At 33.2% G+C, this 25890-nt stretch overlaps 1 protein-coding gene across 1 annotated transcript in view; it reads left to right on the forward strand.

Annotated features, from left to right (window-relative positions):
* The window catches only part of ASZ1 (ankyrin repeat, SAM and basic leucine zipper domain containing 1), a 56815-nt gene extending 32947 nt beyond the window's left edge, over positions 1-23868 (forward strand). Inside the window, exons 5-13 of the mRNA XM_059395644.1 lie at positions 8400-8511; positions 9025-9159; positions 10317-10441; positions 11509-11584; positions 12780-12836; positions 13696-13805; positions 19137-19242; positions 20290-20403; positions 23716-23868. Of these exons, the coding sequence (XP_059251627.1) occupies positions 8400-8511; positions 9025-9159; positions 10317-10441; positions 11509-11584; positions 12780-12836; positions 13696-13805; positions 19137-19242; positions 20290-20403; positions 23716-23868 (988 nt within the window). The remainder of the gene's footprint in view (positions 1-8399; positions 8512-9024; positions 9160-10316; positions 10442-11508; positions 11585-12779; positions 12837-13695; positions 13806-19136; positions 19243-20289; positions 20404-23715) is intronic.
* Positions 23869-25890: the final 2022 nt, after the last annotated feature.

Raw genomic sequence — 25890 nt, forward strand, 5'->3', positions numbered from 1 at the left:
ATCAGTTAGTTCATACGATAATTGTCTTTCTCTGATTGACTTATTTCACTTAGCATAATATCCTCTAGTTCCATCCATGTCATTACAAATGGCAACATTTCATATTTTGATGGCTGCATAATGTTCCATTGTATATATATACACCACATCTTCTTTCCATCTGTCGATGGACATCTAGGCTCTTTCCATAGTTTGGCTGTTGTGGACATTGCTGCTATAAACATTGGGGAACACATGCCCCTTCGGATCACTACATTTGTATCTTTGGATATATCTCCTGAGGCAAGGGAAATAATAGCAAAAATAAACTATTGAGACTACATAAAAATAAAAAGTTTCTGCACAGTGAAGGACATAATCAATGAAATTAAAAGATACTTAGTGAATAGGATGAGAAATGTGCAAATGACATATCTGCTAAAGGGTTAGTCTCCAAAATATATAAAGAACTTATATAACTCAACACCCCAAAAACAAATAATTTGAAAAAAAAAATTGGCAGAAGATCTGAACAGACATTTCTCCAAAGAAGACATCAAGATGGCCAGTAGACATGAAAAGATGCTCAGCATTACTCATCATCAGGGAACTGCAAATCAAAACTAGAGTAACATATCACTTCACACCTGTCAGAATGACTAAAATCAAAACCCAAGAAACAACAAATGTTGGCAAGGAAATGGAGAAAAAGGAACCTTCTTGCACTATTGGTGGGAATGCAAACTGGTACAACCACTGTGGAAGACAGTATGGAGATTCCTCAAAAAATTAAAAATAGAACTACCGTATGATCCAGTAATTACACTACTGGGTATTTACACCCAAAGATACAAAAACACTAATTCAAAAGAATACATGCACCCCTATATTTATTGAAACATTACCCACAATAGTCCAACTATTGAAGCAGCCCAGGTGTCCATCTATCGATGAATGAATAAGGAAGAGGTTATGTGTGTGTGTGTGTGTGTGTGTACATACATACATACATACATATACATAATATACACACACTCACATACAGACAGATACACACACAATGGTATATTATTCAGCCATAAAAAGGATGAAATCTTGCCATTTGTAACAACATGGATAGAGCTAGAGAGTATAATGCTAAGCAAAAGTAAGTCAAAGAAAGAAAAATACCATATGATTTCACTCACATGGAATTTAGGAAACAAAACAAATGAGCAAAGGGAAAAAATAAGAAAGAGAGGAACCAAGAGACAGACTCTTAATTATAGAGAACAAACTGATGGTTAACAGAGGGGAGATGGGTGAGATAGGTTAAGTAGGTAATGGGGATTAAAGAATACACTTATGATGAAAAAATTAAATAAGAAGAATATTACAACAATTAGATCTTGGTTTTGAAGAGGCAAGAGAAAAAACTTCCCAGCAGCTAGAAAAAGGATTGGTCATTAAAGTATTTGCTTGCCTAGTACAATAAAGTTCCTGACAGAGAATGGTGAATACCTAAATTAAAAATTAAGATCCCATAAGGAGATCAAAATGCAGCATGAAAAAAGATCTCTTGAAACTTGAAAAAAAAATGTGATATTTGAATTCAAAATTCAGGAAAGAAAAAGGAGCAAGTGCAAGACTGGTAATAAATACATTCTAGAAAAAAGAAATGGTTCCTGGGCTGGAAACTCTGAAGACTGCTTATTGAAAGAAAGACTGCATATTGGAAAAGTTCTTGAGTTTTAGTTTGGATTGATAAAAAAAAGAAAAGACACACCTAGGCATATATTCTGGTTAAAATGTGTAAACTCAAAAAAAAAAAAAAGGGAAATTTTTCAAGCTTCTGGGCAGAAAGAGTTAAGTTTTTAATAAGAGGAAGTAAAAAGTTCAGAGTAGCATGACTTCTCTTGTACACAACTGTAGGTATAAAGGAATGAAAGTAGATATTAAGGCCTGTAGCCTGAAAATCTTATTTTCAGCCCCTGACAGAGTGAAAGAAAATGTTCAAGGATATGCAAGAACTCAAAGTACATTACCTGGGTGCCTGGGTGGCTCAGTGGGTTAAGCCTGCTCAGCAGGGAGCCTGCTTCCTCCTCTCTCTCTCCCTCTGCCTGCTTCTCTGCCTACTTGTGATTTCTCTCTGTCAAATAAATAAATAAAATCTTTAAAAAAAAAAAAAAGTACATTACCCAAGTGCTCCATCTGAGGAGAATAACTAAGAAAAGACTAACCAAACAAACAAAAAGAACCAGAACAGATACCTCATGAAGACACAGGATGAAAACAAGCAGAAGCAGTGAAGAGAGATGAACTTTGATATATGTGTAGGTAATGGATAATATGAGACTGTCTGGGAATATGAAGTATGAGTGCTAAACAGAGTGGTGTCTGGAAACCAGACAAACTAAGTAAAACCTTAATAAGTACTAAATTATGCCAATAAAATCTAAGAATGTTAGTTTACAAAGAGTTGGGAGCAACCTAAGAGGAACTTAAGAGTATTCAAAAGACTATACCCTATTAGAGTAGAATCATGGGAGAATTAAGGCATGGTGTTGGAGCAAACCATAGTCTCATTAGGAGAAATAGGTCTTATCTAGCTTACTTATTACAGGGTCATATGTTTTTTGCTAAGAGCAGAGAAAGATGATAATGCTTAATGACATTTAAAAAAGGGGGGGGGGAGCAGGGATGCCTGGGTGACTCAGTCGGTTAAGTGGCTGCATTCAGCTTGGGTAAGGTCCTGACACCAAGCCCCATATCAGTGTCCCTGCTCTACCTCTGCCCCACTTCCCCTGCTTACACTCTCACTCGCTCAATCTCTTTCAAATAAATAAATAAAATCTTTTTTAAAACAAAGGAAAAGCAGAGTCATCAGATTTTCAATGTGGAAAAATGTAGTGAATAGCAATTTATTGAACCAACAAAACAAATATTGTCAATGAAATTATCAGTCATTACACTAAATGAGAATGGACTGAATTTATCAACTTAGATGTTGGTTTAAAAAACAGAAGATGGCTAAATGCTACTTACAAAGAAAAAGTTGAAGAAAAAGAAATACAAAAAACCCTTTACAAGTGAAGGCAAACTCTTGGAAATCAAGATTGTTGACGTCAGATATTATTAATATTAAATACAGTACATAGAATAAAGAACTCTGACAATAAAAGGCAATATCAGTGAAAATACAACAAGCATAAACCTATGCACACTAGACTACATGGCCCTTAAATCCATAAATCAAAATCTATTAAATTCAAGGAGATATAAACCAAAATAAAATTATAGCAGGAAATTTCAACAGATTTCTCTCAGGCAAATCTAATATGTCTAAAATGAGTAAGGACATAGATGCATTAAAAAATGCAATCAAGGGGCGCCTGGGTGGCTCAGTGAGTTAAGCCGCTGCCTTCGGCTCAGGTCATGATCCCAGGGTCCTGGGATCGAGCCCCGCATCGGGCTCTCTGCTCAGCAGGGAGCCTGCTTCCTCCCCTCTCTCTGCCTGCCTCTCTGCCTGCTTGTCATCTCTCTCTGTCAAATAAATAAATAAAAAATCTTAAAAAATGCAATCAATACACATGTAATGATGAACTATGTAAAGAAAACATCCTACCTGTATTAAATGTAAGCATGACACAAAACACAGAAACACGGTTATCCTAATTTTTGTGTGGATTGGGGGTGGATATAGAGATAGGCTAAGGTCATTATCCTGAAAGAACTTATAGTCTAGTTAAAAATAGATGAAATGAACAAATTCATTTTGGCCTGATAGCTGAACTGATACAACTAAGCACAAAATGCTAAGAAAACAGAGGAAAGAGGGATTGCTATCTAAGATGTGGTAGGGCTTCAAAAAATTGGGAAATGTTGGCTTTTAAGATGAAGGCTTAGAAGTAGACTATGAGTAAGCCTCTTGATGAAAAAAATGAAAAAACATTTCATCCAGAGTGCTCTGAATATAGGACATCCAGAGGAAAGAGAAATTGTAATTCATGCCTTGCAGATATGACCAAAGCCTGTTATTAAGATGGAGTAGACTGCAGGTGCTAAAATGGCAGACAGAGCACTTAGTAGAAGGATACACCTATCATATTATAGATGTAACCTTGAAATTTTTAAACAGTAAGTTGACAAGATTCACAAATGTGGAGGAAAAGACTAGAAACAAGGAGACAGTAATCCGTGTAAGAAATGACAAGGACCTAAACACAGGAGAGAAGGAGAGAGAGACAGCAAAGTAGACAGATACAAATGATGGGAAGGAGGTAAAATTCACAGGAATGCTGACTTAGATACAAAAGCACAATGAAGAGTCATGAATAAATTCCAGGTTTCTGGGTTGGCCAGTGCATGGATTGTGATGCTGTTCACAGAGGTAAGCAATAACAGAATTGTGTGTGGGAGGTAAGATGGTGACTTCAGACTGGGATATGTGTTGGATATGTGTTTGGTTAGGATAGCCATGTGGCAAAGACAGGATACAATCTGGAGCTCAGGAGCAAAGCCTGGCCTAGAGATACAGATTTAGCAGCCATTAGTGTGCTGACAATAAAGATAGGTGAGTAGGTGAGGTCATTGATCATTAATCAGTAGCAGGCAGAAAACTATAGATGTTACAAATTTCTGTAGATATAAAACCAGTGGAAGAAGAATTCTCTCCCGTCTCAAAATTGTCCATGCAACATTACTGATGTTATCAATAACTTTAATAACTCTTTAGAAGCTAAGTAATAAACCTTCTAGGTAATGTAGACACTATTACAAGAGTTCACTGTTCCATTCAGTAAATTCAACTTTTCTTAGAAGAAACCAATGCGACATTTTTGTAACACATTTTTCAGTAGTAATCTAAAGCTTCTTAGTTAGCAAACTATGCTGGCCCAGTACTTTGCTGGAGGAAGTAAGCATCTCTAAGAAACAATTTATGTCCATGTGATTTGTACAAAAATTACCATCTCTGCTGATTTCCAAGATTGCAAGAGAAGTTGATATTTCAAACAACCTCAGTTTTCTGTGAAATCTCAAAACAAATTTCAGTACAAAATCAGAAGTTTCACTTCCAATTTTCAGTGATAAATTTCAAACAAATGGGACACTCACACTTTCATGTCACCTTCTCTGGATATTCTGACAGAGTGTGACTTCTTTCAGATTATGTTTTAGCCAACTTACTTTATTTAGGTTTGTAATTTTGCCATCTTGTGGAGTGAGTTTATGAAATTTATCCCATATTTCATAATCAAATACATAAAAAATTTAGGAAGAGAGTACTTGAGATGTCTGTATATCAGGATAGATTATAAAAAGTGATTTTCAGGAGATTGGGGGGGATAAGCAATCTTATTTCAATAACACACCAACAGTGATCTTTCAACAAAAATTATTTATTTCCCAACCTGTTTTCTCATCTCTAAAGTGAGAATAAGTTCTACTTTATAAGGTGATCTTGAGCAGTGAATGAGGTAACTGCCTAGCCCTGCATAATGATTTTGTTTCTCCAAATTAATAAGTCAATGCTGAGGTTACCAAATTTTGATGATTCTGTGTTCTAAATTGGTGTTTACATGTAAGTTGTTTTTTACATGGGTTGAATTATATGAACTAGACTTTTGTAAATTAGAAAGAAATGATTCTGCCTTGTTGATTTTAGTTCTATTCAGTGATGGCTTATCATGAGTTCAGCAAGGTGAAATAGTAATTGTAACTAATGTGTGTATTCCATGAGATCTTGTATCTTAAAACCTTACTAATTCATTTATTAGTTCTAGTACTTTTTTTGTAGATTTCATCAGATTTTCTACATAGACATACAGTGCTATCTGTGAATAATGACAATTTTATTTATTTTTCTACCTAGGTGCCTGTTTTTTCTTGTTTTATTGCACTGGTTAGATCTTGAAATACAATGTTGAATAGAAGTGATAAGAGCAGACATCTTTGTCTTGTTTCTGATCTTAGGAGGAAAGTATTCACTCTTTCACCATTAAGTATGTTAGCTATAAAGTTTTCCAGTTGAGGAAGTTCTCTTCTACTCTTACATCGCTAAGAATTTTATTAGACATTTTATTTTGTAAAATGCTTGTTCTGCATTTATTGAGATAATCTTGTGGTTTTCTTTTTTTGGTCAAATGTCAAAACTAATCTTGCATTCTCAGGATAATTGTACTTGGTTATGATGTATTATTCTTTTTATGTATTTTTGGATTCTATTTGCCAAAATTTGTTGAGAATTTCTGCATCTGTGCTCAGTTAATATTGGTGTATAGTTTTCTTTCCTTCCAATGTCTTTCTCTAATTTTTGTTATTAGAGTAATTCTTGCTAATAGAATGAATTGGGAAGGATTCTGTTTCAGTTTACTTGAAGAGTTGGAGTAGAACTGGTATTATTTTTTCCATTAACTGTTTGGTGGACTTCACCAGTGAAGCCATCTGGGCCTGCTGTTTTCTTCGTGGGAGGTTTTTATTTACTAATTTAATTTTTTACAAATACAGGACTATTCAGGTTCTTTATTTTATTGAGTGTGTTTTGGTAGTTTGAATCTTTTGAGAAGTTTGTCCATTTCATCTAAGTTTTCCAATTTATTGGCAGAAATATGTTCATAATATTCCCTTATACTTTTAAACTATGGAGAATCTATATTGATGTCACCTCTCTTAGTCTTGACACTGGTAATTTGTGTCTTCTTTTTATCTTGATCAATTTGGTTATATGTATGTCAATTTTATTGATTTTCTCCTCTTACTGAGGATCTGAATAAGGTGAAGAAGTATGCAGTATGAAAGTCTAGGAAAAGGTGGAGGGAACAGCCCCTGAATAGTCCTTGGAAGGGGAAGAACTTGGCATTTTCAAAGAGAATAACCTCTGAGCGGTCAAGAGCAGAAGCATGGAGAGCAATTACAAGGCTATGGCAATAATATAGGTCAGAGAAAGATGACGATGCCTTACACTGCTTACAGTGATGAACAGGATGGTGCAAAATGGCTAGCTTCAGAACATATTATGAAGGTAGAGCCACTAGGACTAGCTGATGACTTGTGTATGACTCCATATACAAGAGGCATAAATGGAGTCATGGAGAAGAGTCATAAATTATGCTTAGTCTTAGGCCAGAGTTATGTGGTTAATGGTAATTTTGTGAAATAGGAAGATTGGAAGGAGAAGATTTGGGCTATTACAGAGAAGGTGGGATGAAGAAAAGGCATCAAGAGGTTTAATTTAGACTTAGTGGAGAATTTGAATGCATAGACCCATATTTTTATTCTATTGTATGTATTTCCCATGTTTTCTTAAGTTATCCAGGCAATTGACTCATTACTTTGTAAAGATTGTCTGTCTAAAGCCACTATGTAGGAGATATTCAAGATAGAAGAGGCAATGCTTGACAGCTACCATAGCATATAATTTCCACTAAACATTGAAATTTTAATAACACTATGAAATAGGAGAAAGAAGTGTGTGAATCTTTTTGTGCTAAAAACATTAGTGTAAAGTGATCAGATTCAGGATATACCTTATGTTAACAATCCTTATAGAGAAATTTACAGGTCATGTGAGTTACCGAGATTAACTTCCTTAATGAGATTAAAACAGAATTCTGAAGTTATTTAATAATTTGTTATTCTTTTGTGAAGTGCTTTCCATATAAATAGATATTTGAGGCAACTTAGGAAGATTGAGCGTAGAGTCCCAGATCTCCTTTAAAACAGAACAAGATACTAAGTTCGGCCCACATAGAACTAATAGAATCTTCCAAGTATCCTTTGTAATAGAAGGAGAAGCTGACTAACTTCCAAGAGGATAGGAATTGAATCTCTATTTTGAAAAATGATACACTAGAGGGAAACCACTGTGCTCTCTCAGAAAAGTCTCAGAGAGTCTGGCTAAACTATTAAACTAATTTCTTTCTTGATTAGAGTAAAACTCCAAGACAGGGTAAAATTCTTTCAGGCTTAAACTAAAATAGAATCATAATGGACTACATCAAGAAATAAGAGAAAATTTTTAACTTATCTTTATTAAATGTAATAAATAAAAGCATTTAATAAGCATGAACAGTACTGAGGGGACAGGGACCTTATTTGTGTTATTCATCACTATATTCCCAGGATAAGCATTGGGGGTACTCTGATAGTTTTCTATATTAATATGTACATTAATGAAACTTACTCACATTAGGAATTATGGCTTGTTTAGTAATTTTTTAAACACATGTCTTCACTAGAGGGTGCTGTGTAAGCATTCAATACTTAAAAGTGTTTTACATTTGCTGGGAGATTGGATTTTTAAATCATCTGATTTATTAAAAGCTTTCATTTCCTTTGCTTTCAAAACAATATTTTGATATTGGATATGGTAAAATTCATGAAATTGAGTAGCTATTAACGGCAGCATTAACACAGATGTTTCTTTTCTTCCTCCTCTTCAGGAGACTTATGACTCCAATCATGTATGCTGCCCGAGATGGTCACCCTCAGGTTGTTGCTCTCCTTGTTGCTCATGGAGCAGAAGTTAATTCCCAAGATGAGAATGGTTATACTGTGAGAACTGATTGCACAATGTTCCTTTTTATATCTTGTCATTATCAGTAGTCCACAAAAAAGTTTTTAAGAAGTAAAAATTACAGAGGGGCTGGGTTATAATTGCTGTTTGGTGAAGAAAACTGCTGAAATGAAAAAAAGAGGAATGATCTGTTTTTGTCCTCACCCTTGACAGAAGAAGCTGTAACACACAGCAAAGCCTGGGTTAGGGAGTATACATGGAATTCATTTTTACAGAAAACAGTTCAGGGATTAGCAGATATATTATTTCATTCTCTAATACCACTTGACTACATTATTTGGTTTTATAAAATCAGTGAGCACTGGCAGTCTGCTTTGCAATTACAACTTTGGAAATATGTTTACATTATATTGTAAAATGAAGAGATTGAATCATTCTGTTAATTAGCCATGTTCACTTTTTTATTGTGCCATAAATACTGTTGAAAAGTTTTCCTTTCTGTTTCATATATACTCCCTCTCTTTAAACATCTTCTTTTCCCTCACTTACAGGCTTTAACATGGGCAGCACGTCAGGGTCATAAAAATGTAGTTTTGAAGTTGCTTGAACTTGGAGCTAATAAAATGCTACAAACCAAAGATGGAAAGACACCAAGTGAGATTGCAAAAAGAAATAAACATCTGGAGGTATCCTATATATTAATTTTTCTCTGGCATGTTACATTATTATTTCAGAACTTTGTATTATTTTGTTAGAACTTAGAACTGTTCTAATGGTGTAGCTGGCTATTATTAAATGCTTAAATATGTAATCTTCCTTTGGCCAGTTAATGAAAACTTTATTTTACTAGAGTACTCACTTTTACTAAATAAGAGGCATTTATAATGTGGTAATTTAAAAGCTACATAAAGAAATAATAAAGTCTTATTCTGTCCCTAGAAATAAAATTGTAATAGACCATTTAACAATTCGAACTGGTCCAGACTTTTAAAAATTAACTAGTGTTTTGAGAAAGCTAGTAAAATGTCAAAATTTGAACACGTAATTAAAATGTTTTTTAATTTTAATTAATACATATTAAACATTTTAAAATTAAATCCTTTAAGCTACATTTACTCCTATACATGTGACAAGGTATATAATACAGTGATAACATATTTGGGTGGATAATCTACTGTCATTCACATATTAAAGTCAATAATAAATATTAGCCATACATTAAATCACTTTATTGATACAAACTTTTAGTCTGAATAACAAAGCTTTTGGCCAAAGGCCTGTAATTTATAAGCAAGTATATATAATACAGTACAACTATGTAAAACTAACATATAGTTCAAGGGCTTCTAAACCTGAGTTTCTGAGTTTGAAAGCATGTAACATTCCATAAGTTCCATCACATAATCAGACCATGCCACTTTTACTGCATGGAAAATAACTTTCTCTATATTTTAAGCAATCTGATAAACATGCCTTTCATAACTCAAATCTGCATTTCCAAAATTATTCTAGAGTAATTACTAATTACTGACATAATTACTAATTACTAATGTGAAACTTCAAAAAGAAATCTATTGTTTTTCTTCTAAGCTTTGAAAATTTGGAAAATTTAATTTGTTTACTGCATTATTAAATTTAGGGTAGATGACACTGAATTTGACATATTAAATTTATGAACATCAGAGATTATTTTGTGTTATAAATTGTTTTTAAAGAGATCTGATTTTGTGTTCTGGCTGATTATGTGACACAACCCTGACTTATTAAAAAGTTAGATTCTAAGTGTAGGTGATAGTATATAATAATGTTAACTGTATTTGAATGGCTTGTTAACTTTTTACAGATCTTCAATTTTCTTTCTTTAACTTTAAATCCATTGGAGGGAAAGCTTCAACAGCTAACTAAAGAAGAGACTATCTGTAAACTATTGACAACAGATTCTGATAAAGAAAATGATCACTTATTTAGGTAAATAACATGTTTCCATCCAATAAAATATCAATAAATAAGTAAAAAGTGTGCATGTCTTTAGCTTTAGAAAATATGATGACATTTAAAATATATTTTATACTTTTGCAAGCATTTTTTCATATCACTGAGAAATGTCTGGATTTTAAAAATGCTTTTTTCTCCAGATTTTTAGAAAAATTTTATGTATGTGTACTAACAGTAATGAGAATAATTTCTGACTTTAAATAAAATAACAACAATAAAATTTATTTCTTTTTAAAAATTTTTTTTAAATTTTATTTATTTATTTGACAGTAGGCAGAGAGAGGGGAAAGCAGGTTCCCTGCTGAGCAGAGAGCCAGATGTGGGGCTCGATCCCAGGACCCTAAGATCATGACCTGAGCTGAAGGCAGAGGCTTAACACACTGAGCCACCAAGGCACCCCTACAATGAAATTTATTTCTAAAAAAGGTCTAAGATTACATTTTTGTTAGTGTTCAGACTAGACTGCATCTTGCTTTCTAATTCTTTTTAGCAAATTTCTGACTTTATAAGCTAAAATTAAAAATACATTGTTTACTAAACACACTTCACTACATGGCCACAAAATTGTCTCTGCTTACCCACATTTAAAATTATTAAATCTTTACTTTCTACAATTAAAGAGATTTTCATGTTTAGAGACCTTGCAAGGAACATACATATAGGCAACTGTTTTACTGTCATTGTTTTCTCTGTTTACTTAGATCTTCACTCAAGAAACTTCCTAGGGACTCCTGGGTGGCTCAGTTGGTTAAGCAGCTGCCTTCGGCTCAGGTCATGATCCCAGCGTCCTGGGATCGAGTCCCACATTGGGCTCCTTGCTCGGCGGGGAGCCTGCTTCTCCCTCTGCCTCTGCCTGCCATTCTGTCTGCCTGTGCTTGCTCTCTCTCCCTCTCTCTGACGAATAAATAAAATATTTAAAAAAAAAAAAAAAGAAACTTCCTAATTTCTTTGATATAACATAGGTCTAGTGTGTAAATTTACAACTACGATTGTGCACTTACAGTCTGTTCTGAAATTAACATTTCTATAAATATGTATAGTTCATATACAGCATTTGGAGACCTGGAAATATTTTTACATGGTCTTGGACTTGAACATATGACAGATTTATTAAAGGTAAGATCTTGTGTGAGATAGTGTGAGATACATTGATATGCTTATTTGTTAACTAAATATTAATTCATAAGCATGCTGATATCAAAGTGACAAGTACACTTTTCTCCATAATTTGTAATAGATCCCATTTTAAACTTTAAAACATTTGAAAATTTATTATTCTAGAAATTTATATAAATTTGAATCTGGCTGGAATAAACAGCTTTTTCTCACTGCCTGAAACCTTACAGAACCCCTCCTTATACTTTTAAGCCCTTAGTTTGTTTTTACAGTTTCTGATCTTCCCATATAGAATATTAGAAGCATGATTTTCAGTCAAACAAATCTGGTATCAGATTCTTGCTGTAATGATTAACTGAAGTATGTTACTTAAATCTCTTTTTTCATAAGGATGATAATACCTAGTTTAGGATTGTCATAGAGATTAAATTAGATCATATGCCTAGCATTGTTATAGATACTTTGGGTATGTATTATGGGGTTTGAATAGATGACAGTTATCAGCCATTTAGCTGATATGAAGCAGTAAAGCACTATTTGAGATAAGCTCTCTTTAGGAATATACACACTCTGTTTAGGTAGTTCAGAACTGGGCTTCATTTTACAATCTCGAAACTTCTTTTTTTTTTTTTAAGATTTTATTTATTTATTTGACAGAGGGAGATCATAAGTAGGCAGAGAGACAGGCAGAGGTAGGGGGAAGCAGGCTCCCTGCTGAGCCCCAATGTGGGGCTCGATCCCAGGACCCTGAGATCATGACCTGAGCTGAAAGCAGAGGCTTAGCTTACTGAGCCACCGAGGTGTCCCTTGAAACTTCTTCCTATTTGAGAAATACTGAATAAAACTAAATGTTATTGATTACTTAATATGCAAGTAGAAATTTAAAAATATTCATAAAATATAATGTCAATCAAATTTTATAAAACTCTTTCTACTTATGTGAGCAGATATGTTATAATGATTTTCTTTGAATCTGGGAAACTGGCTATGTTTGTACTTTTTTAGGTAATTATATATATAATGACACTCTACTGTCTACCCAGTGGTATAGTTCTATACCTACATATCCTATTCCCTTTTAGAACTGAAAGCTATTTAGGAGGGTAGCATATAACTGACTAATTGAGGACAGTTGCCTACTTCCCCTTCTAATGTTGTATTTGTATCAAACTGTTGCATTTTTTCTATTCTACAGGAAAGAGATATAACCTTAAGACACCTTTTGACTATGAGGAAAGATGAATTTACAAAGGTTAGTGTCAGTTTCAAAAACTCCAGGCATTCGTTCATATTTTAGGAATTCTAGATGTTTTTATTTTCTATTTTAAAAATCCTAGAGGTACAAACTGTAAATTATCTTTTGATAGGTTTTTGAATTTGCTTTTTTCTTCAGATTAATCATGGTATCTCAGCTAAAACTGCTGCTTCATTTCTAAATCCGAAATAGTTTTATAAAACAATTTACTTAGAAATAAGAGGTGGCTTTTTTTGTACATAGGTATGCATATGTGTCCTCCAAATACTGCCTTTTGTCAGTTCTCAAAAAGATCAAGACCTATTATTTTGCCATCTAGTATTATTAAGTAACAATTTGAAAATAAGCTTGGGAAATACTAGAGATACTTTAATAGAATACCTGAAAAGTAATCATCTTCCTCCATGAATACATTGGAAACTTGAAATCTTCAGTTTTACAAGTCAAAATAAACATACTACTTAGCTTAATCGAGGAGAGAAAGTTTAGTTAGTTAGCACTAAAAGTAAAGACAAAAGAAGACTTAATCCTTATTTAATCACTGATAATATTTTGAATAATGCTTTGAAGGAAAAATAATTTTACTGCAGTGGTTTTGGAAATTTTAATATCTTGTAATTTGCTTTTAGAATCCAGTTTTGCAAAAAATTAGCTATAGTCACTAGATATCTTTTTAATGATGTAACCTTGTCAGTCGCAAGTAAAAGTAAACTATTTTTCAGTGTGTTTCTTACTTGTTTCTTATTTGTTTTTTCAAGATGTGAATTAATCAAGTAGAAAACTTCTTTAGTAATATTGAATATTAAATTACTCAAGTATGACTGTCCTGTTGCACCTTAAAATTATTTTTACTTAGAATGGAATTACCAGTAGAGATCAGCAAAAAATTCTGGCTGCTCTTAAAGAACTAGAGGTAGAAGAGATAAAATTTGGAGAATTACCTGAAGTGGCAAAGTTGGAAATCAGGTAAAATTAACATTAATATTGTTTAGAATCAGCTGTTCTTAAAAAAGAACTAAAATGTTTAATTTTCATAGTTTCTGAGTCCTTTTACTTGATAGTCATTTTCCCAATGAAATGGATAGTTCATTTTACAATATATTGTGTTCTGAAGTAGGAGGTACTTTATAACATCAATTTTTATAAAGTCATTTTACCAAAAAGCAAAACAGTGCATCTTCTTGTTAACTCAGTTAGAAACATTCTTTTATTTTTTCATTGCCTTTTGTTAAATGAACTATATGAGATCCCATGCTTTTTATAGTAAAGCTCGAATTCTTTTTGAATCATTTCAGGTGTCAAGTTGAAAATTCAGAGTAGTAATTTTTTCGCAGGGCTATAAAGCATTTGCAGTGTAATTCAGCTGTGTTTTTAGCCTTACTCTTTAAGGAATTATGTTGTCAATATATAAAGCTCAGTTTTAATATTATAAACATGTCAAGCACTGATTATTAGTAATATTTTAATCTAAAACCATTTAAAAAATAATTGTATTTTATTTTATTAATATTTTGTGGGACAGTAAATTGCTTAACTTTTTAAGCGAAATAATTATAGAATTACAGGAAATTGCAAAGAGATGTTCAGGAAGATCCCATGCATTCTTTACTCAGTCTTGCCAGGTACTAAAATCTTGTATAACTGTAGTACAGTACTAAAAACCAGAAAACTGACATATGTGATACAATCCACATAGCTTATTTGTAGTTCACCGGTTAAATATGTGTTCATTTGTATGTATATGTATAGCTTTATTCAGTCTTATCTCGTGTATCTTCATGTAACCACTGCCACAATCAGTATACTTATTACCATAAATCTCCTTCACACTACTCCCTTATAGACAGACCATCCCCCCCAATCCCTAACAACCAATAATTTGTTGTCCATCTTGATAATGATATTATTCGTGAATGTTACCTAAATGGAATCATACAGTATGCATCCTTTTTTGATTTGCTTTTTTCGCTCATCCTAATTCCCATAAGTTTTATCCAAGTTCTATCTTATAAAATATACTTACAAATGCAGTACTATCAGCACTAATGTATCCTGCCTAAAAGTAACATTGCATCTATAATGAACATTGCAACTAAAATTAACATAAACATATATAAAAATAAATGATAGATGTCCACATTTTAGTATTTAGGGAAGTTTTCCAGGGGATAGTTTAGATGATCCAGATTTCTCTCAAAAGCTTATTGCAAGATTGAATTATTTCTCTTAACTTTTTCCTTATAATAAGATGATCTTTATTCAAAATAATGCCTAATATTGATTCATAATAATATTATGACTCAAATATTTCAACATTTTTAAATATTTTAAAGGATTTCAGTTGTGAGAACTTAAAACTTCTTGAATCTCTGTTTCTTTTCTTAATTTTTTGTCTCCGTGAAGGAATATTTTAAGTTCTATGTGAACTAAATTAGAAATTAAAATTTTTAATGTAACTTATTTATATGATGACAGAGTTGCCTGTACAAATTTACTTTGTGGAATTTAATAGACAAGAATGTGCAGAATCCTGAATGGTTCACTTATTAAAACTGCTGGATTTTTAAAAAATATAACTGGCAGACATATATTCCAAGAATTTGACCTTGTTATTAAATCACAGACTTTGTTTACATGCTCTTATGAAAAAGGTTTTACTTCCCATTTGTTCAAAGTCATTCTTTAAAGAAGAAATTAGTCATTAAGTCATAAGAAAACTAACAGCAGGAAAAGTTGAATTGATTGATTATAATCTTCTGGTAATGTGACTTCAACTATTTAGCTACTGATTTATTTTATAATACTTTTCTTCTATGTGTTAAATTTACTAAAATAGTCTGTTACAAGAACACATGCACAGTACATTTACTTTTTTCTACACTTAGCATTACTATGTTTGCAGAATTAGAGAATGCAATTTAAAAATAATAACTATTCCGTTACTACCTTGACATATTTTGAACTGAAATAGTAAGCTTTAATCTATATCTTGACATTTTCAACAATTTATGTCCAGACCTTTTCTCTGAGCCTACCTGACATTTACTCAAATATATCAAAAACATCTCATAACTGTGTCCATTGAGGAAACTATTTTTCCTCTAAAAAGAAGATATAGAATTTATGCAAAAATATTGTTCACATCTATTATTTATAAACATTCCAAAATTAGAAACTCTAAATATTTAACATCAGGGGAATGGTTGAATTACATTGCATTAATATATTCTGTTCTGTCCTTCAAATTATTTTAAGACTTTAAAAAATACTCATAAGTATAAAAGGCAAATATGAAATGGAGTATGAGGTATAATACCAGTTGTATAAATGCATATGAAAAATACTGGAAGAAAATGTGTGCTGTAAGGAAATACTCTAGCAGAGTGTCCTCCTTAATACCCACCACCAGGCTTACCCAAGCTCCCAGGTCCCTCCCCTCCAAAACCCTCAGTTTGTTTCTCAGAGTCTACATTCTCTCATAGCTTGTCTCCCCCTCCAATTTCCCCCAACCCACTTCTCTCTTATCTCCCAATGTCTTCCGTATTATTCCTTATGCTCCACAAGTAAGTGAAACCGTATGATAATTGACTCTTTGCTTGTCTTATTTGACTAAGCATACTCTCCTCCAGTCCCATCCATGTTGATACAAAAGTTGGGTATTCATCCTTTCTGATGGAGGCATAATATTCCATTGTAGATAAAGACCATATCTTCTTTATCCATTCGTCTGTTGAAGGGCGTCTTGGTTCTTTCCACAGTTCGGCCACTGTGGCCATTGCTGCTGTGAACTTTGGAGTGCAGATGGCCCTTCTTTTCACTACATCTGTATCTTTGAGGTAAATAATAGTGCAGTTGCAGGGTCATAAGGTAGCTCTATTTTTAATTTCTTAAGGAATCTCCACACTGTTTTCCAAAGTTGGTTGCACCAACTTGCATTCCCACCAGCCATGTAAAAGGTTTCCCCTTTCTCCACATCCTCTCCAATACTTGTTTTTTCCTGTCTTGTTGATTTTGGCCATTCTAACTGGATAAGGTGGTATCTCAGTGTTTTGATTTGAATCTCTGTGATGGCTAATGATGATGAACATTTTTTCATGTCTTTTAGCCATTTCTATGTCTTCTTTGGAGAATTGTCTGTTCATGTCTTCTGCCCATTTTTTGACGTTATTATCTGTTTTGTGTGTTGAGTTTGAGGAATTCTTTATAGATCATTATAGATCAGCCCTTTGTCTGTACAGTCTTTTGCAAATATCTTCTGCCATTCTGTGGTTTGCCTCTTATTTTGTTGACTGTTTCCTTTGCTGTGCAGAAGCTTTTTATCTTGATGAAGTCACAAAAGTTCAGTTTTGCTTTTGTTTCCTTTGCCTTTGGACACATGTCTTGAAAGAAGTTGCTGTGGCTGATGTCAGAGAGGTTACTGCCTATGTTCTCCTCTAGGATTTTGATAGATTCCTGCCTTATGTTGAGGTCTTTTATCCATTCCGAGTTTATCTTTGTGTATGGTGTAAGAGAATGGTTGAGTTTCATTCTTCTATACACATAGCTGTCCAATTTTCCCAGCACCGTTTATTGAAGAGACTGTCTTTTTTCCACTGTGTATTTTTTCCTGCTTTGTCGAAGATTATTTGACCACAGAGTTGAGGGTCCATATCTGGGCTCTCTACTCTGTTCCACTGGTCTGTATGGCTTTTTTGTGCCAGTACCATGCTGTCTTGGTGATCACAGCTTTGTAGTAAAGCTTGAAATCAGGCAACGTGATGCCCTTGTTTTGTTTTTCTTTTTCAACATTTCCTTAGTGATTTGGGGTCTCTTCTGGTTCCATACAAATTTTAGGATTGTTTGTTCCAGCTCTTTGAAGAATGCCAGTGGAATTTTGGTTGGGATGGCACTGAAAGTATAGATTGTTCTGGGCAGTATAGACATGTTAACAATGTTTATTCTTCCGATCCATGAGCATGGAATGCTCTTCCATCTTTTTGTTTCTTCTTTAATTTTTTTCATGAGCATTCTGTAGTTCCTCGAGTACAGATTCTTTACCTCTTTGGTTAGGTTTATTCCCAGATATCTTATGGTTCTTGGTGCTAAATTTTATCCCAGTACTTAACTTCACACTTTTAAAACATGGCCTTTTGTTTCAATTTACACCATGTCATGCTGCAGTAAGAAATAACTTTTTTCATCCCAGAAAGTTCCTTTGTGCCTCTTTTTAATCCATCCCAATTAAAAATAAAATAAATAAAAATAAAAGCACTACACTTAAAAAAAATAACTTCTAAATGATTTATAATAACAAAATGTATTTCTTGAGCACATGTGTCATGGCTGCACCTGAAATGGATCTCCTTCTTATTATTATTCTGAGAATAGGATGGAGAAACAGCCCCAGCCAGGACATGTTGCTCTTATGGCACAGGGAAAAGAGAGAGATATTCTAACAGGAGGTGTATTGTAGAGTTCTGGGGTGGAGAGGGGGAAGCCATTCACACAGTATATGATGAATGCATACTATAGGGTTGCGATTTTCACACAGTATATGATGAATGCATACTATAAGGTTGCGATTTTTACAACATGCTTGGCAATATTCAGTGGCCCTGAAAATTATGCATCACAAGAAGGCTATGTATTTCCCTTTTATTCATTAAGACTGTATAAATTTATATTCAAGTACCATCTCTGTGAAGCATTACAAATTCTCTATTCCCATTATACTAAGTTCATTATCTCCAAGTTTTAGATGTCTCAGCTATAAGCTAATGTTAACATCTGCGTTATAGGAGTTGTAGGGAGGAATTAAAGAATGGTAAATGTAAAATAACCAGTGCATTGCCTTCGTGTAATAGATACTCAATATTGATAGTTTTATATTCCTTCTTTATATGTGTCTTTGAATAGTGAGATTATAATTCTGTGTCTACCTCTCCTGCTGAAGCTCAAGATCCTCAAGATTGGAGACTTGTTTTCTTTGTTTACCCAATGTCTAATTCATAGCTAATACATATTAGCTATTCTATAAATATTTTTATATTTTATATATATTTTTTATATTTTATTATATTTATATTTTATATTATATATTTATATATATTATATATATTTATTTTATATTTTATATTTATATTATATTTTCTTTGTTTACCCAATGTCTAATTCATAGCTAATACATATTAGCTATTCTATAAATATTTTTTTAAAGAATATAGTAAATATTATGACTAGACATTGAGTAACTAACCCAGTAAAATGAAGTAAATTGCTCATATTAGTGATTCCTACTTGTTTGTTTCCTCTCTTTAGTGGTGATGAGTTCCTCAACTTTCTTCTGAAATTAAACAAACAGTGTGGCCATTTAATAACAGCTGTACAGAATATCATAACTGAGTTGCCTGTAAATTCTCACAAGGTATTCTATAAAACTTGTTAAAAGGGGGTGCCTGGGTGGCTCAGTGGATTAAGTCTCTGCCTTCGGCTCAGGTCATGGTCTCAGGATCCTGGGATCGAGCCCCACATAGGGCTCTCTGCTCAGCAGGAGCCCGTTTCCCCTTCTCTCTCTCTGCCTGCTTCTCTGCCTACTTGTGATTTCTGTCTGTCAAATAAATAAATAAAATCTTTAAAAAAAAAAAAATAAAACTTGTTAAGAAAAGTATGAGTGCTGAAGAACATTCCAGATAATTTAATGATAATTCTCTAAACAGTGGTCTGGTAAAATTGTAAGTCACATAAAATGTAAATAAGTCAATATGTTTAATTATTACTCCTTTATATACTAATTAATTAAAGAACTGTGTTCAAGTAAAGGAAAATGAGTTAGACCAAAAATTAAACTGATCTGTTAGGTTTTTTCCTAACATTTCATAAAGGGAAATGTTATATTCCCTTTAACATTTCTTAAAGGGAATATAGTTGTTTAAAATATAAAGTGACAGGAGACCCAAGTGAAAGTTGAAACAAAACAATGTGTTGAGTGTTATTAAAAACCATATCAATATAAGGTTTGTTAATGAAGGAAAAGTTAAATAGAGAAAGTGTAAGTGACCTGTAAAAGCAAACTTTTTTTGTAGAGTTTTTCATGTGATTTGGTTTTAACTATTTGTTTATAGTGAAAAATACTTAATGCACTTGTTTTCCTCTGATTTTTATGTAACAATAATATAGGAGTCTTATCATTCTTAAAACCTTCATGAATTTATTTGTTCACCATAAATTCTATTATTACTAAATATTAGTCTCCATAAAGTCATATATACATATATTTTATAAATGTATTCAAGAAACTGATGTGACTATATAAAATCACTAACTTCTTTTTGGCATCAGAATTTATCCTGAACAAAAATGCTTTTCAGTTTCATAATTTAATGGGTGAGAATACTGTGTAATTTTTGTAGATACAAAGTTATAAACTGTCATTTCCCATTCTTTAAAATGTGATTTTTGAAAATATTCACAGATAGTACTAGAATGGGCTTCTCCCCGGAATTTTACTTCAGTTTGTGAAGAACTGGTTAGTAATGTTGAAGATTTGAGTAAAGAGGTCTGCAAACTAAAAGATTTAATTCAGAAGGTATGTATTTAATATTTTAAAAGGGGAAATGATACACAATATGTCAGATGATGAAGCAGTTCTGACAAGAGCAACTTAAGCTCCCACTAGACAAGTAGAAAAAGGAAAGAAAGAAGAAATATAAGAAACAAACTTTGTGGGTTATTATAGAAATGCAGACTAAAAGAACAAGATCTATGATTTTCATCTTTTAAATTAGCAAGGTAGGATGTGTCATCATGCCCACTCCTGGGTATTCACCAAGTTGCTATTTTCATGTGAGACTGATGTCACAACCCCTTTCAGAAACAGTTTGGCAAGATGTGCCAAGAGCTGTAAAAATATTTGTATCTATCAATAATTTAATGATTCCAAAATTGTATGTGCCATAATGTCCTATGGCAGGAGAATGATTTAACTAATTATGGTACACCCATTTGTTATAATGATATGCAGCCAAAAAAATATAATGAAAATCAAGTATTACCATGTTAAAGATGTGAAGTTATATTCTTTCTTACATATTAATATGCAGATGAAAAATTATGAAAATGACATGTTTATCAGTTCTGTTGATGAGATAGATTTTTAGATGAAATATTCTATTTTCTAGACGTTCTTAAAGAGTATGGGCTTTTTTTGGTGGTGTTTCTGTATTCATGTAGAACTATATATCTGGATTTAAGGACAGATGATTTTCCCTCCTCTTAAGAAAATTGGCTATAACAAGATCTAAGTTGCTGAAATCGGGAACTCTGTTGAAGATATGTAATAAAGGAAAACACTTTCATTTGACTCAAGAACTCACTTCTGAGTTCTCCTACTCTATTTAATATCTTTGGTGTCTATAATTTTTATGAAATAGCTGAAGTGAATGTCAGATTATTCTTTAAATTTGTATAGGTTCAACCCATAAGTCATTTGATATTTTCATTAATATTTTATCAGAAAAGGTTCTTCTCAAAATCAACTTTATACATGTTCCAGGTAATTTGTCATCCTAGCTAGGAACATGTGTTTGGTTAAAGGAGTCTTTTTTAAGTGAGTAGAAAATGGTGAAGCAAATTTTACAAAATAATAAGGGAATAAATAAATTTTAAATGGGCCAAATGAGCAGTATATCTCAGAATTCTTATAGACAATATCTCCTTTCTAGAGAAAGAGGCATCTTAGAAGTTGTATTATCTCTGACATTTATTCATTCATAATCATAAGTGTCTACTATATGTCAGGCAACTGTGCTACCCATTAGTCTCCTAACTACACTCCTTCCACTTCTGTGTTCCTTTAATCCATACCACTCTTCAAACAAACTTTGAAGTCATATAAAAATCTAATTTTCTACTTTCTTAACTTGTTGACAACATGAGAATTATAGCACCAATCATCTTCACTACCTTCATCATCTTGAAGAAGTAAAGGAAAATCATATTGATTTTACGTAGCGTGGTATTTTTCATGACGATCCAGGGGAAATTTGGATGGGCTATGTAAAGATACTTCCTGCAAAGCATCATCCTTTAATGTTTAGTGTAGGAAATTCCCCCAAGACATCTTTCCTCAGGACTGGTAATTATTTGTTTTCTCCAAGATAAACTAAAAACATTTGGGGAGGGCAAAGAAGACTGAGATGAAATAAGAGAGAGAGGACAGGTTTTTTCCTAAAAGAATGAAATTAAGAAGCACTGCTTTAGGGGTAACTTTGACTCTAAAACATAAATAATTAAATCAGGTACCATGATATTTATTTTAATAATGTGTATCTATAAGGAGGAACCTTCGCTTTCTTTAGCTAAACATAAAGTCTTTTTTCTATGGCCTTCTCTACCTCAAATTTATATATTTCTATATAAGAACAAGCCTTGAAAATACATTTATTAGTTTATAATAATGGCAGATACAGTTCTTTGGTCAGGAAAGTCTTAATTTTTGAGCAAGCTTTATACTGGTTTTTCTGGATTAGTCTAAAGTAGTAATCACCATGAGATTTGATTTTGGGAACTGTGAAGGCTTCCAGATTTGGGAATATGCTATTATGCCTGTTAAGCTTATGATATTTCAGTTTACCAATAATAACTGAAGCAAATTTTTAAAAAATATGGGTTACCATAGATAAGTGTATGGAGGTAACATAGAGAGAGGGTAGGAGAGGTCAAGGCTAGATTTTAACACCACATCACTCTCTTTCAAAGCAACACAGTGACAGGCTCCTGTCAGAAAGGGTCATTCTAAGTAATTGGTTAATAAAAGGAATGGCTGTCTCGGGATTCAGTAAATGGAGCATCAGTGTCAAAAAGGAATCTGTTACTGAATGAAGCCATTTGGAAGTCAGGCCAAGAATACAGTATTAAGAAGATTGGCATTGAAGTCTGTTTTCTGCTGTAAATTTAAAATTAATTTTGCAAGCTTTTTAAATTAAATATTTACACTGTAGATTTTAGATGTAGTTATTCTTGCTAATGTTGGAAATATCTATGTCACCACTCTAGCCCAGTATGTTTCTAGTATATATCACTCTATAAAAGTGCCTGATTCTTTTTATCTTTTAAAGATCTTTTGGCTTCTGCTCATTCTCCTCCTTCTGCTCCTCCCCCATCAACTATCTTTCTCTCTTCTTTCTCTCTCTCCTACACATACACACAACCCACACACATGGTTGGGGGGCCTTCTTTAGCAACAGAGTTCTGTAGGAGTATTCAGAAACTGACTGGGTCATGTGCTTTCATTGCTAAGAATTCCTAAAAGAGTCACTTAAGTTTTTGTTAGTATTTGTTCCTACAATTATATCTAAATAAAGGATTAAACTTCTAGCAATAGCATCAAATCCTCTAGTTTTTGATAAATTTTATGTATTATAGGTATAAGAATGGTTTACTTTTCTGTTAAGAAATCATTTAATATTTAAATACAGAGGGGAAAATAGAAATTATCATTGCTTGTAGGTAAAAATAGAAATATTCAAGGAACTTTATCTCTTGATAAAAAAATGATTTTACTGTGAAGTGTGTAAACCTGGTGATTCACAGACCTGTACCCCTGGGGATAAAAATATATGTTTATAAAAAATAAAAATATTTTTAAAAATGATCTTAAAATGTAATAATCTATCAAAGCATTTATTCTTAATGTGAAACTAATTCATCATGATGGGATCCTCGGCAAAAAAGATGGTTTTTTAAGATGTATGTGTTCACTTTAAATCTTCCATGGAAATCTTGCAGTGGCTGCCTCTACATCAACTGAATTAACATGGATATTTTATTTTTAAAAATCAAAGATATTTTTCAGTGTACTGTACATTAACTCTTTTCATTTTCTTATACTAAATATTAGTTGCAAAATGAGCGAGAAAATGATCCAACTCACATTCCATTAATGGAAGAAGTATCAACATGGAATAGCAAAATCTTGAAGAGGACGGCTATTGCAGTATGCGGAGTTGGGTTGCTTCTTTTTGTTTGCAAGCTAACCTTGCAGAGAAAATAACCATAACATTTGTTTTGAATAATGTATGTATAATTCAAATTACCTACGAATGTTGCTTTTAACTATTTCTGGCACAGTAGAACTACATTATTTGTTGGTACTCCATAGGAGAAATTATGATTGCATAGAGCAAAAAGTTTCTTTAGAAGATGGTTTGTCAGTTTGAGTTAAAAACATAATTTGCTATACTGTTATGTTAATTTTGATCAAGTAGTAAATTACAAGTGATTCTCAAGTTTGATTCTATGATTCTAAATCACATTCAAAACAAAAGTTTTATCTAATATTCTTTGACATTTAAAAGCAGTGTGGGGGCGCGTGGGTGGCTCAGTGGGTTAAAGCCTCTGCCTTCGGCTCAGGTCATGATCTCAGGGTCCTGGGATCCAGCCCCGCATTGGGCTGTCTGCTCGGCAGGGAGTCTGCTTCCTCTTCTCTCTCTGCTTGCCTCTCTGCCTACTTGTGATCTCTGTCTGTCAAATAAATAAATAAAATCTTTAAAAAAAAAAAAAGGCAGTGTGTTCCTGTTTTTTAACTGTAGAGAATACACAGGTGGCTACCAGAGGTGGGTGGGAGATGGGGGAAATAGTTGATGGGGCTTAAACAGGGCACTTATGATGAAAAAAATAAAATGATTTTTTAAAATGTTCCTTTGTCACAGTGAATCTTATACTAAATTTGTAAAATGTTCATAAGTTAGTACCCTTTTTTTAGTCCTTATTTTTCTCTTCCATTATTATAAGGAATTCATTTAAATTTTTTTGTTATATAACATTAGGAAATCAATAATTTTTGAAATTATTTCAGAGAATGCAAAGGATAAGAATAAAATGTAAAAATTTTGTCTGTACTGTCATTTGCAAATATCTTCTCCCATTCCGTGGGTTGCCTCTTTGTTTTCTTGACTGTTTCCTTTGCTGTGCAGAAGCTTTTGATTTTGATGAAGTCCCAGAAGTTTATTTTGGCTTTTGTTTCCTTTGCCTTTGGAGACATATCTTGAAAGAAGTTGCTGTGGCTGATATCGAAAAGATTACTGCCTATGTTCTCTAGGATTCTGATGGATTCCTGTCTCACGTTGAGGTCTTTTATCCATTTTGAGTTTATCTTTGTGTACGGTGTAAGAGAATGGTCGAGTTTCATTCTTCTACATATAGCTGCCCAGTTTTCCCAGTCTTTATTGAAAAGACTTTTTTTCCACTGTATATTTTTTCCTGGTTTTGTCGAAGATTATTTGACCATAGAGTTGAGGGTCCATATCTGGGCTCTCTACTCTGTTCTACTGGTCTATGTGTCTGTTTTTATGCCAGTACCATGCTGTCCTGGTGATCACAGCTTTGTAGTAAAGCTTGAAATCAGGTAACGTGATGCCCCCAGTTTTATTTTTGTTTTTCAACATTTCCTTAGCAATTCGGGGTCTCTTCTGGTTCCATACAAATTTTTGGATTATTTGCTCCAGCTCTTTGAAGAATACCGGTGGAATTTTGATTGGAATGGCATTAAAAGTATAGATTGCTCGGGACGCCTGGGTGGCTCAGTTGGTTAAGTGGCTGCCTTCGGCTCAGGTCATGATCCCAGCATCCTGGGATCGAGTCCCACATCGGGCTTCTTGCTCAGCAGGAAGCCTGCTTCTCCCTCTGCCTCTGCCTGCCTCTCTGTCTGCCTGTGCTCACTCTCTCTGACAAAAAAAAATAGATAGATAGATAGATGGCTCTAGGCAGTATAGACATTTTAACAATGTTTATTCTTCCGATCCAAGAGCATGGAATGGTCTTCCATCTTTTTGTGTCTTCTTCAATTTCTTTCATGAGTGTTCTGTAGTTCCTCAAGTACAGATCCTTTACCTCTTTGGTTAGGATTATTCCTAGGTATCTTATGGTTCTTGGTGCTAGAGTAAATGGAATCAATTCTCTAGTTTCCCTTTCTATATTTTCATTGTTAGTGTATAAGAAAGCCACTGATTTCTGTACATTGACTTTGTATCCTGCCATGTTACTGAATTGTTGTATGAGTTCTAGTAGTTTGAGG

Source organism: Mustela nigripes, chromosome 4, assembly GCF_022355385.1.
Source record: "Mustela nigripes isolate SB6536 chromosome 4, MUSNIG.SB6536, whole genome shotgun sequence".
NCBI classification, from domain to species: domain Eukaryota; kingdom Metazoa; phylum Chordata; class Mammalia; order Carnivora; family Mustelidae; genus Mustela; species Mustela nigripes.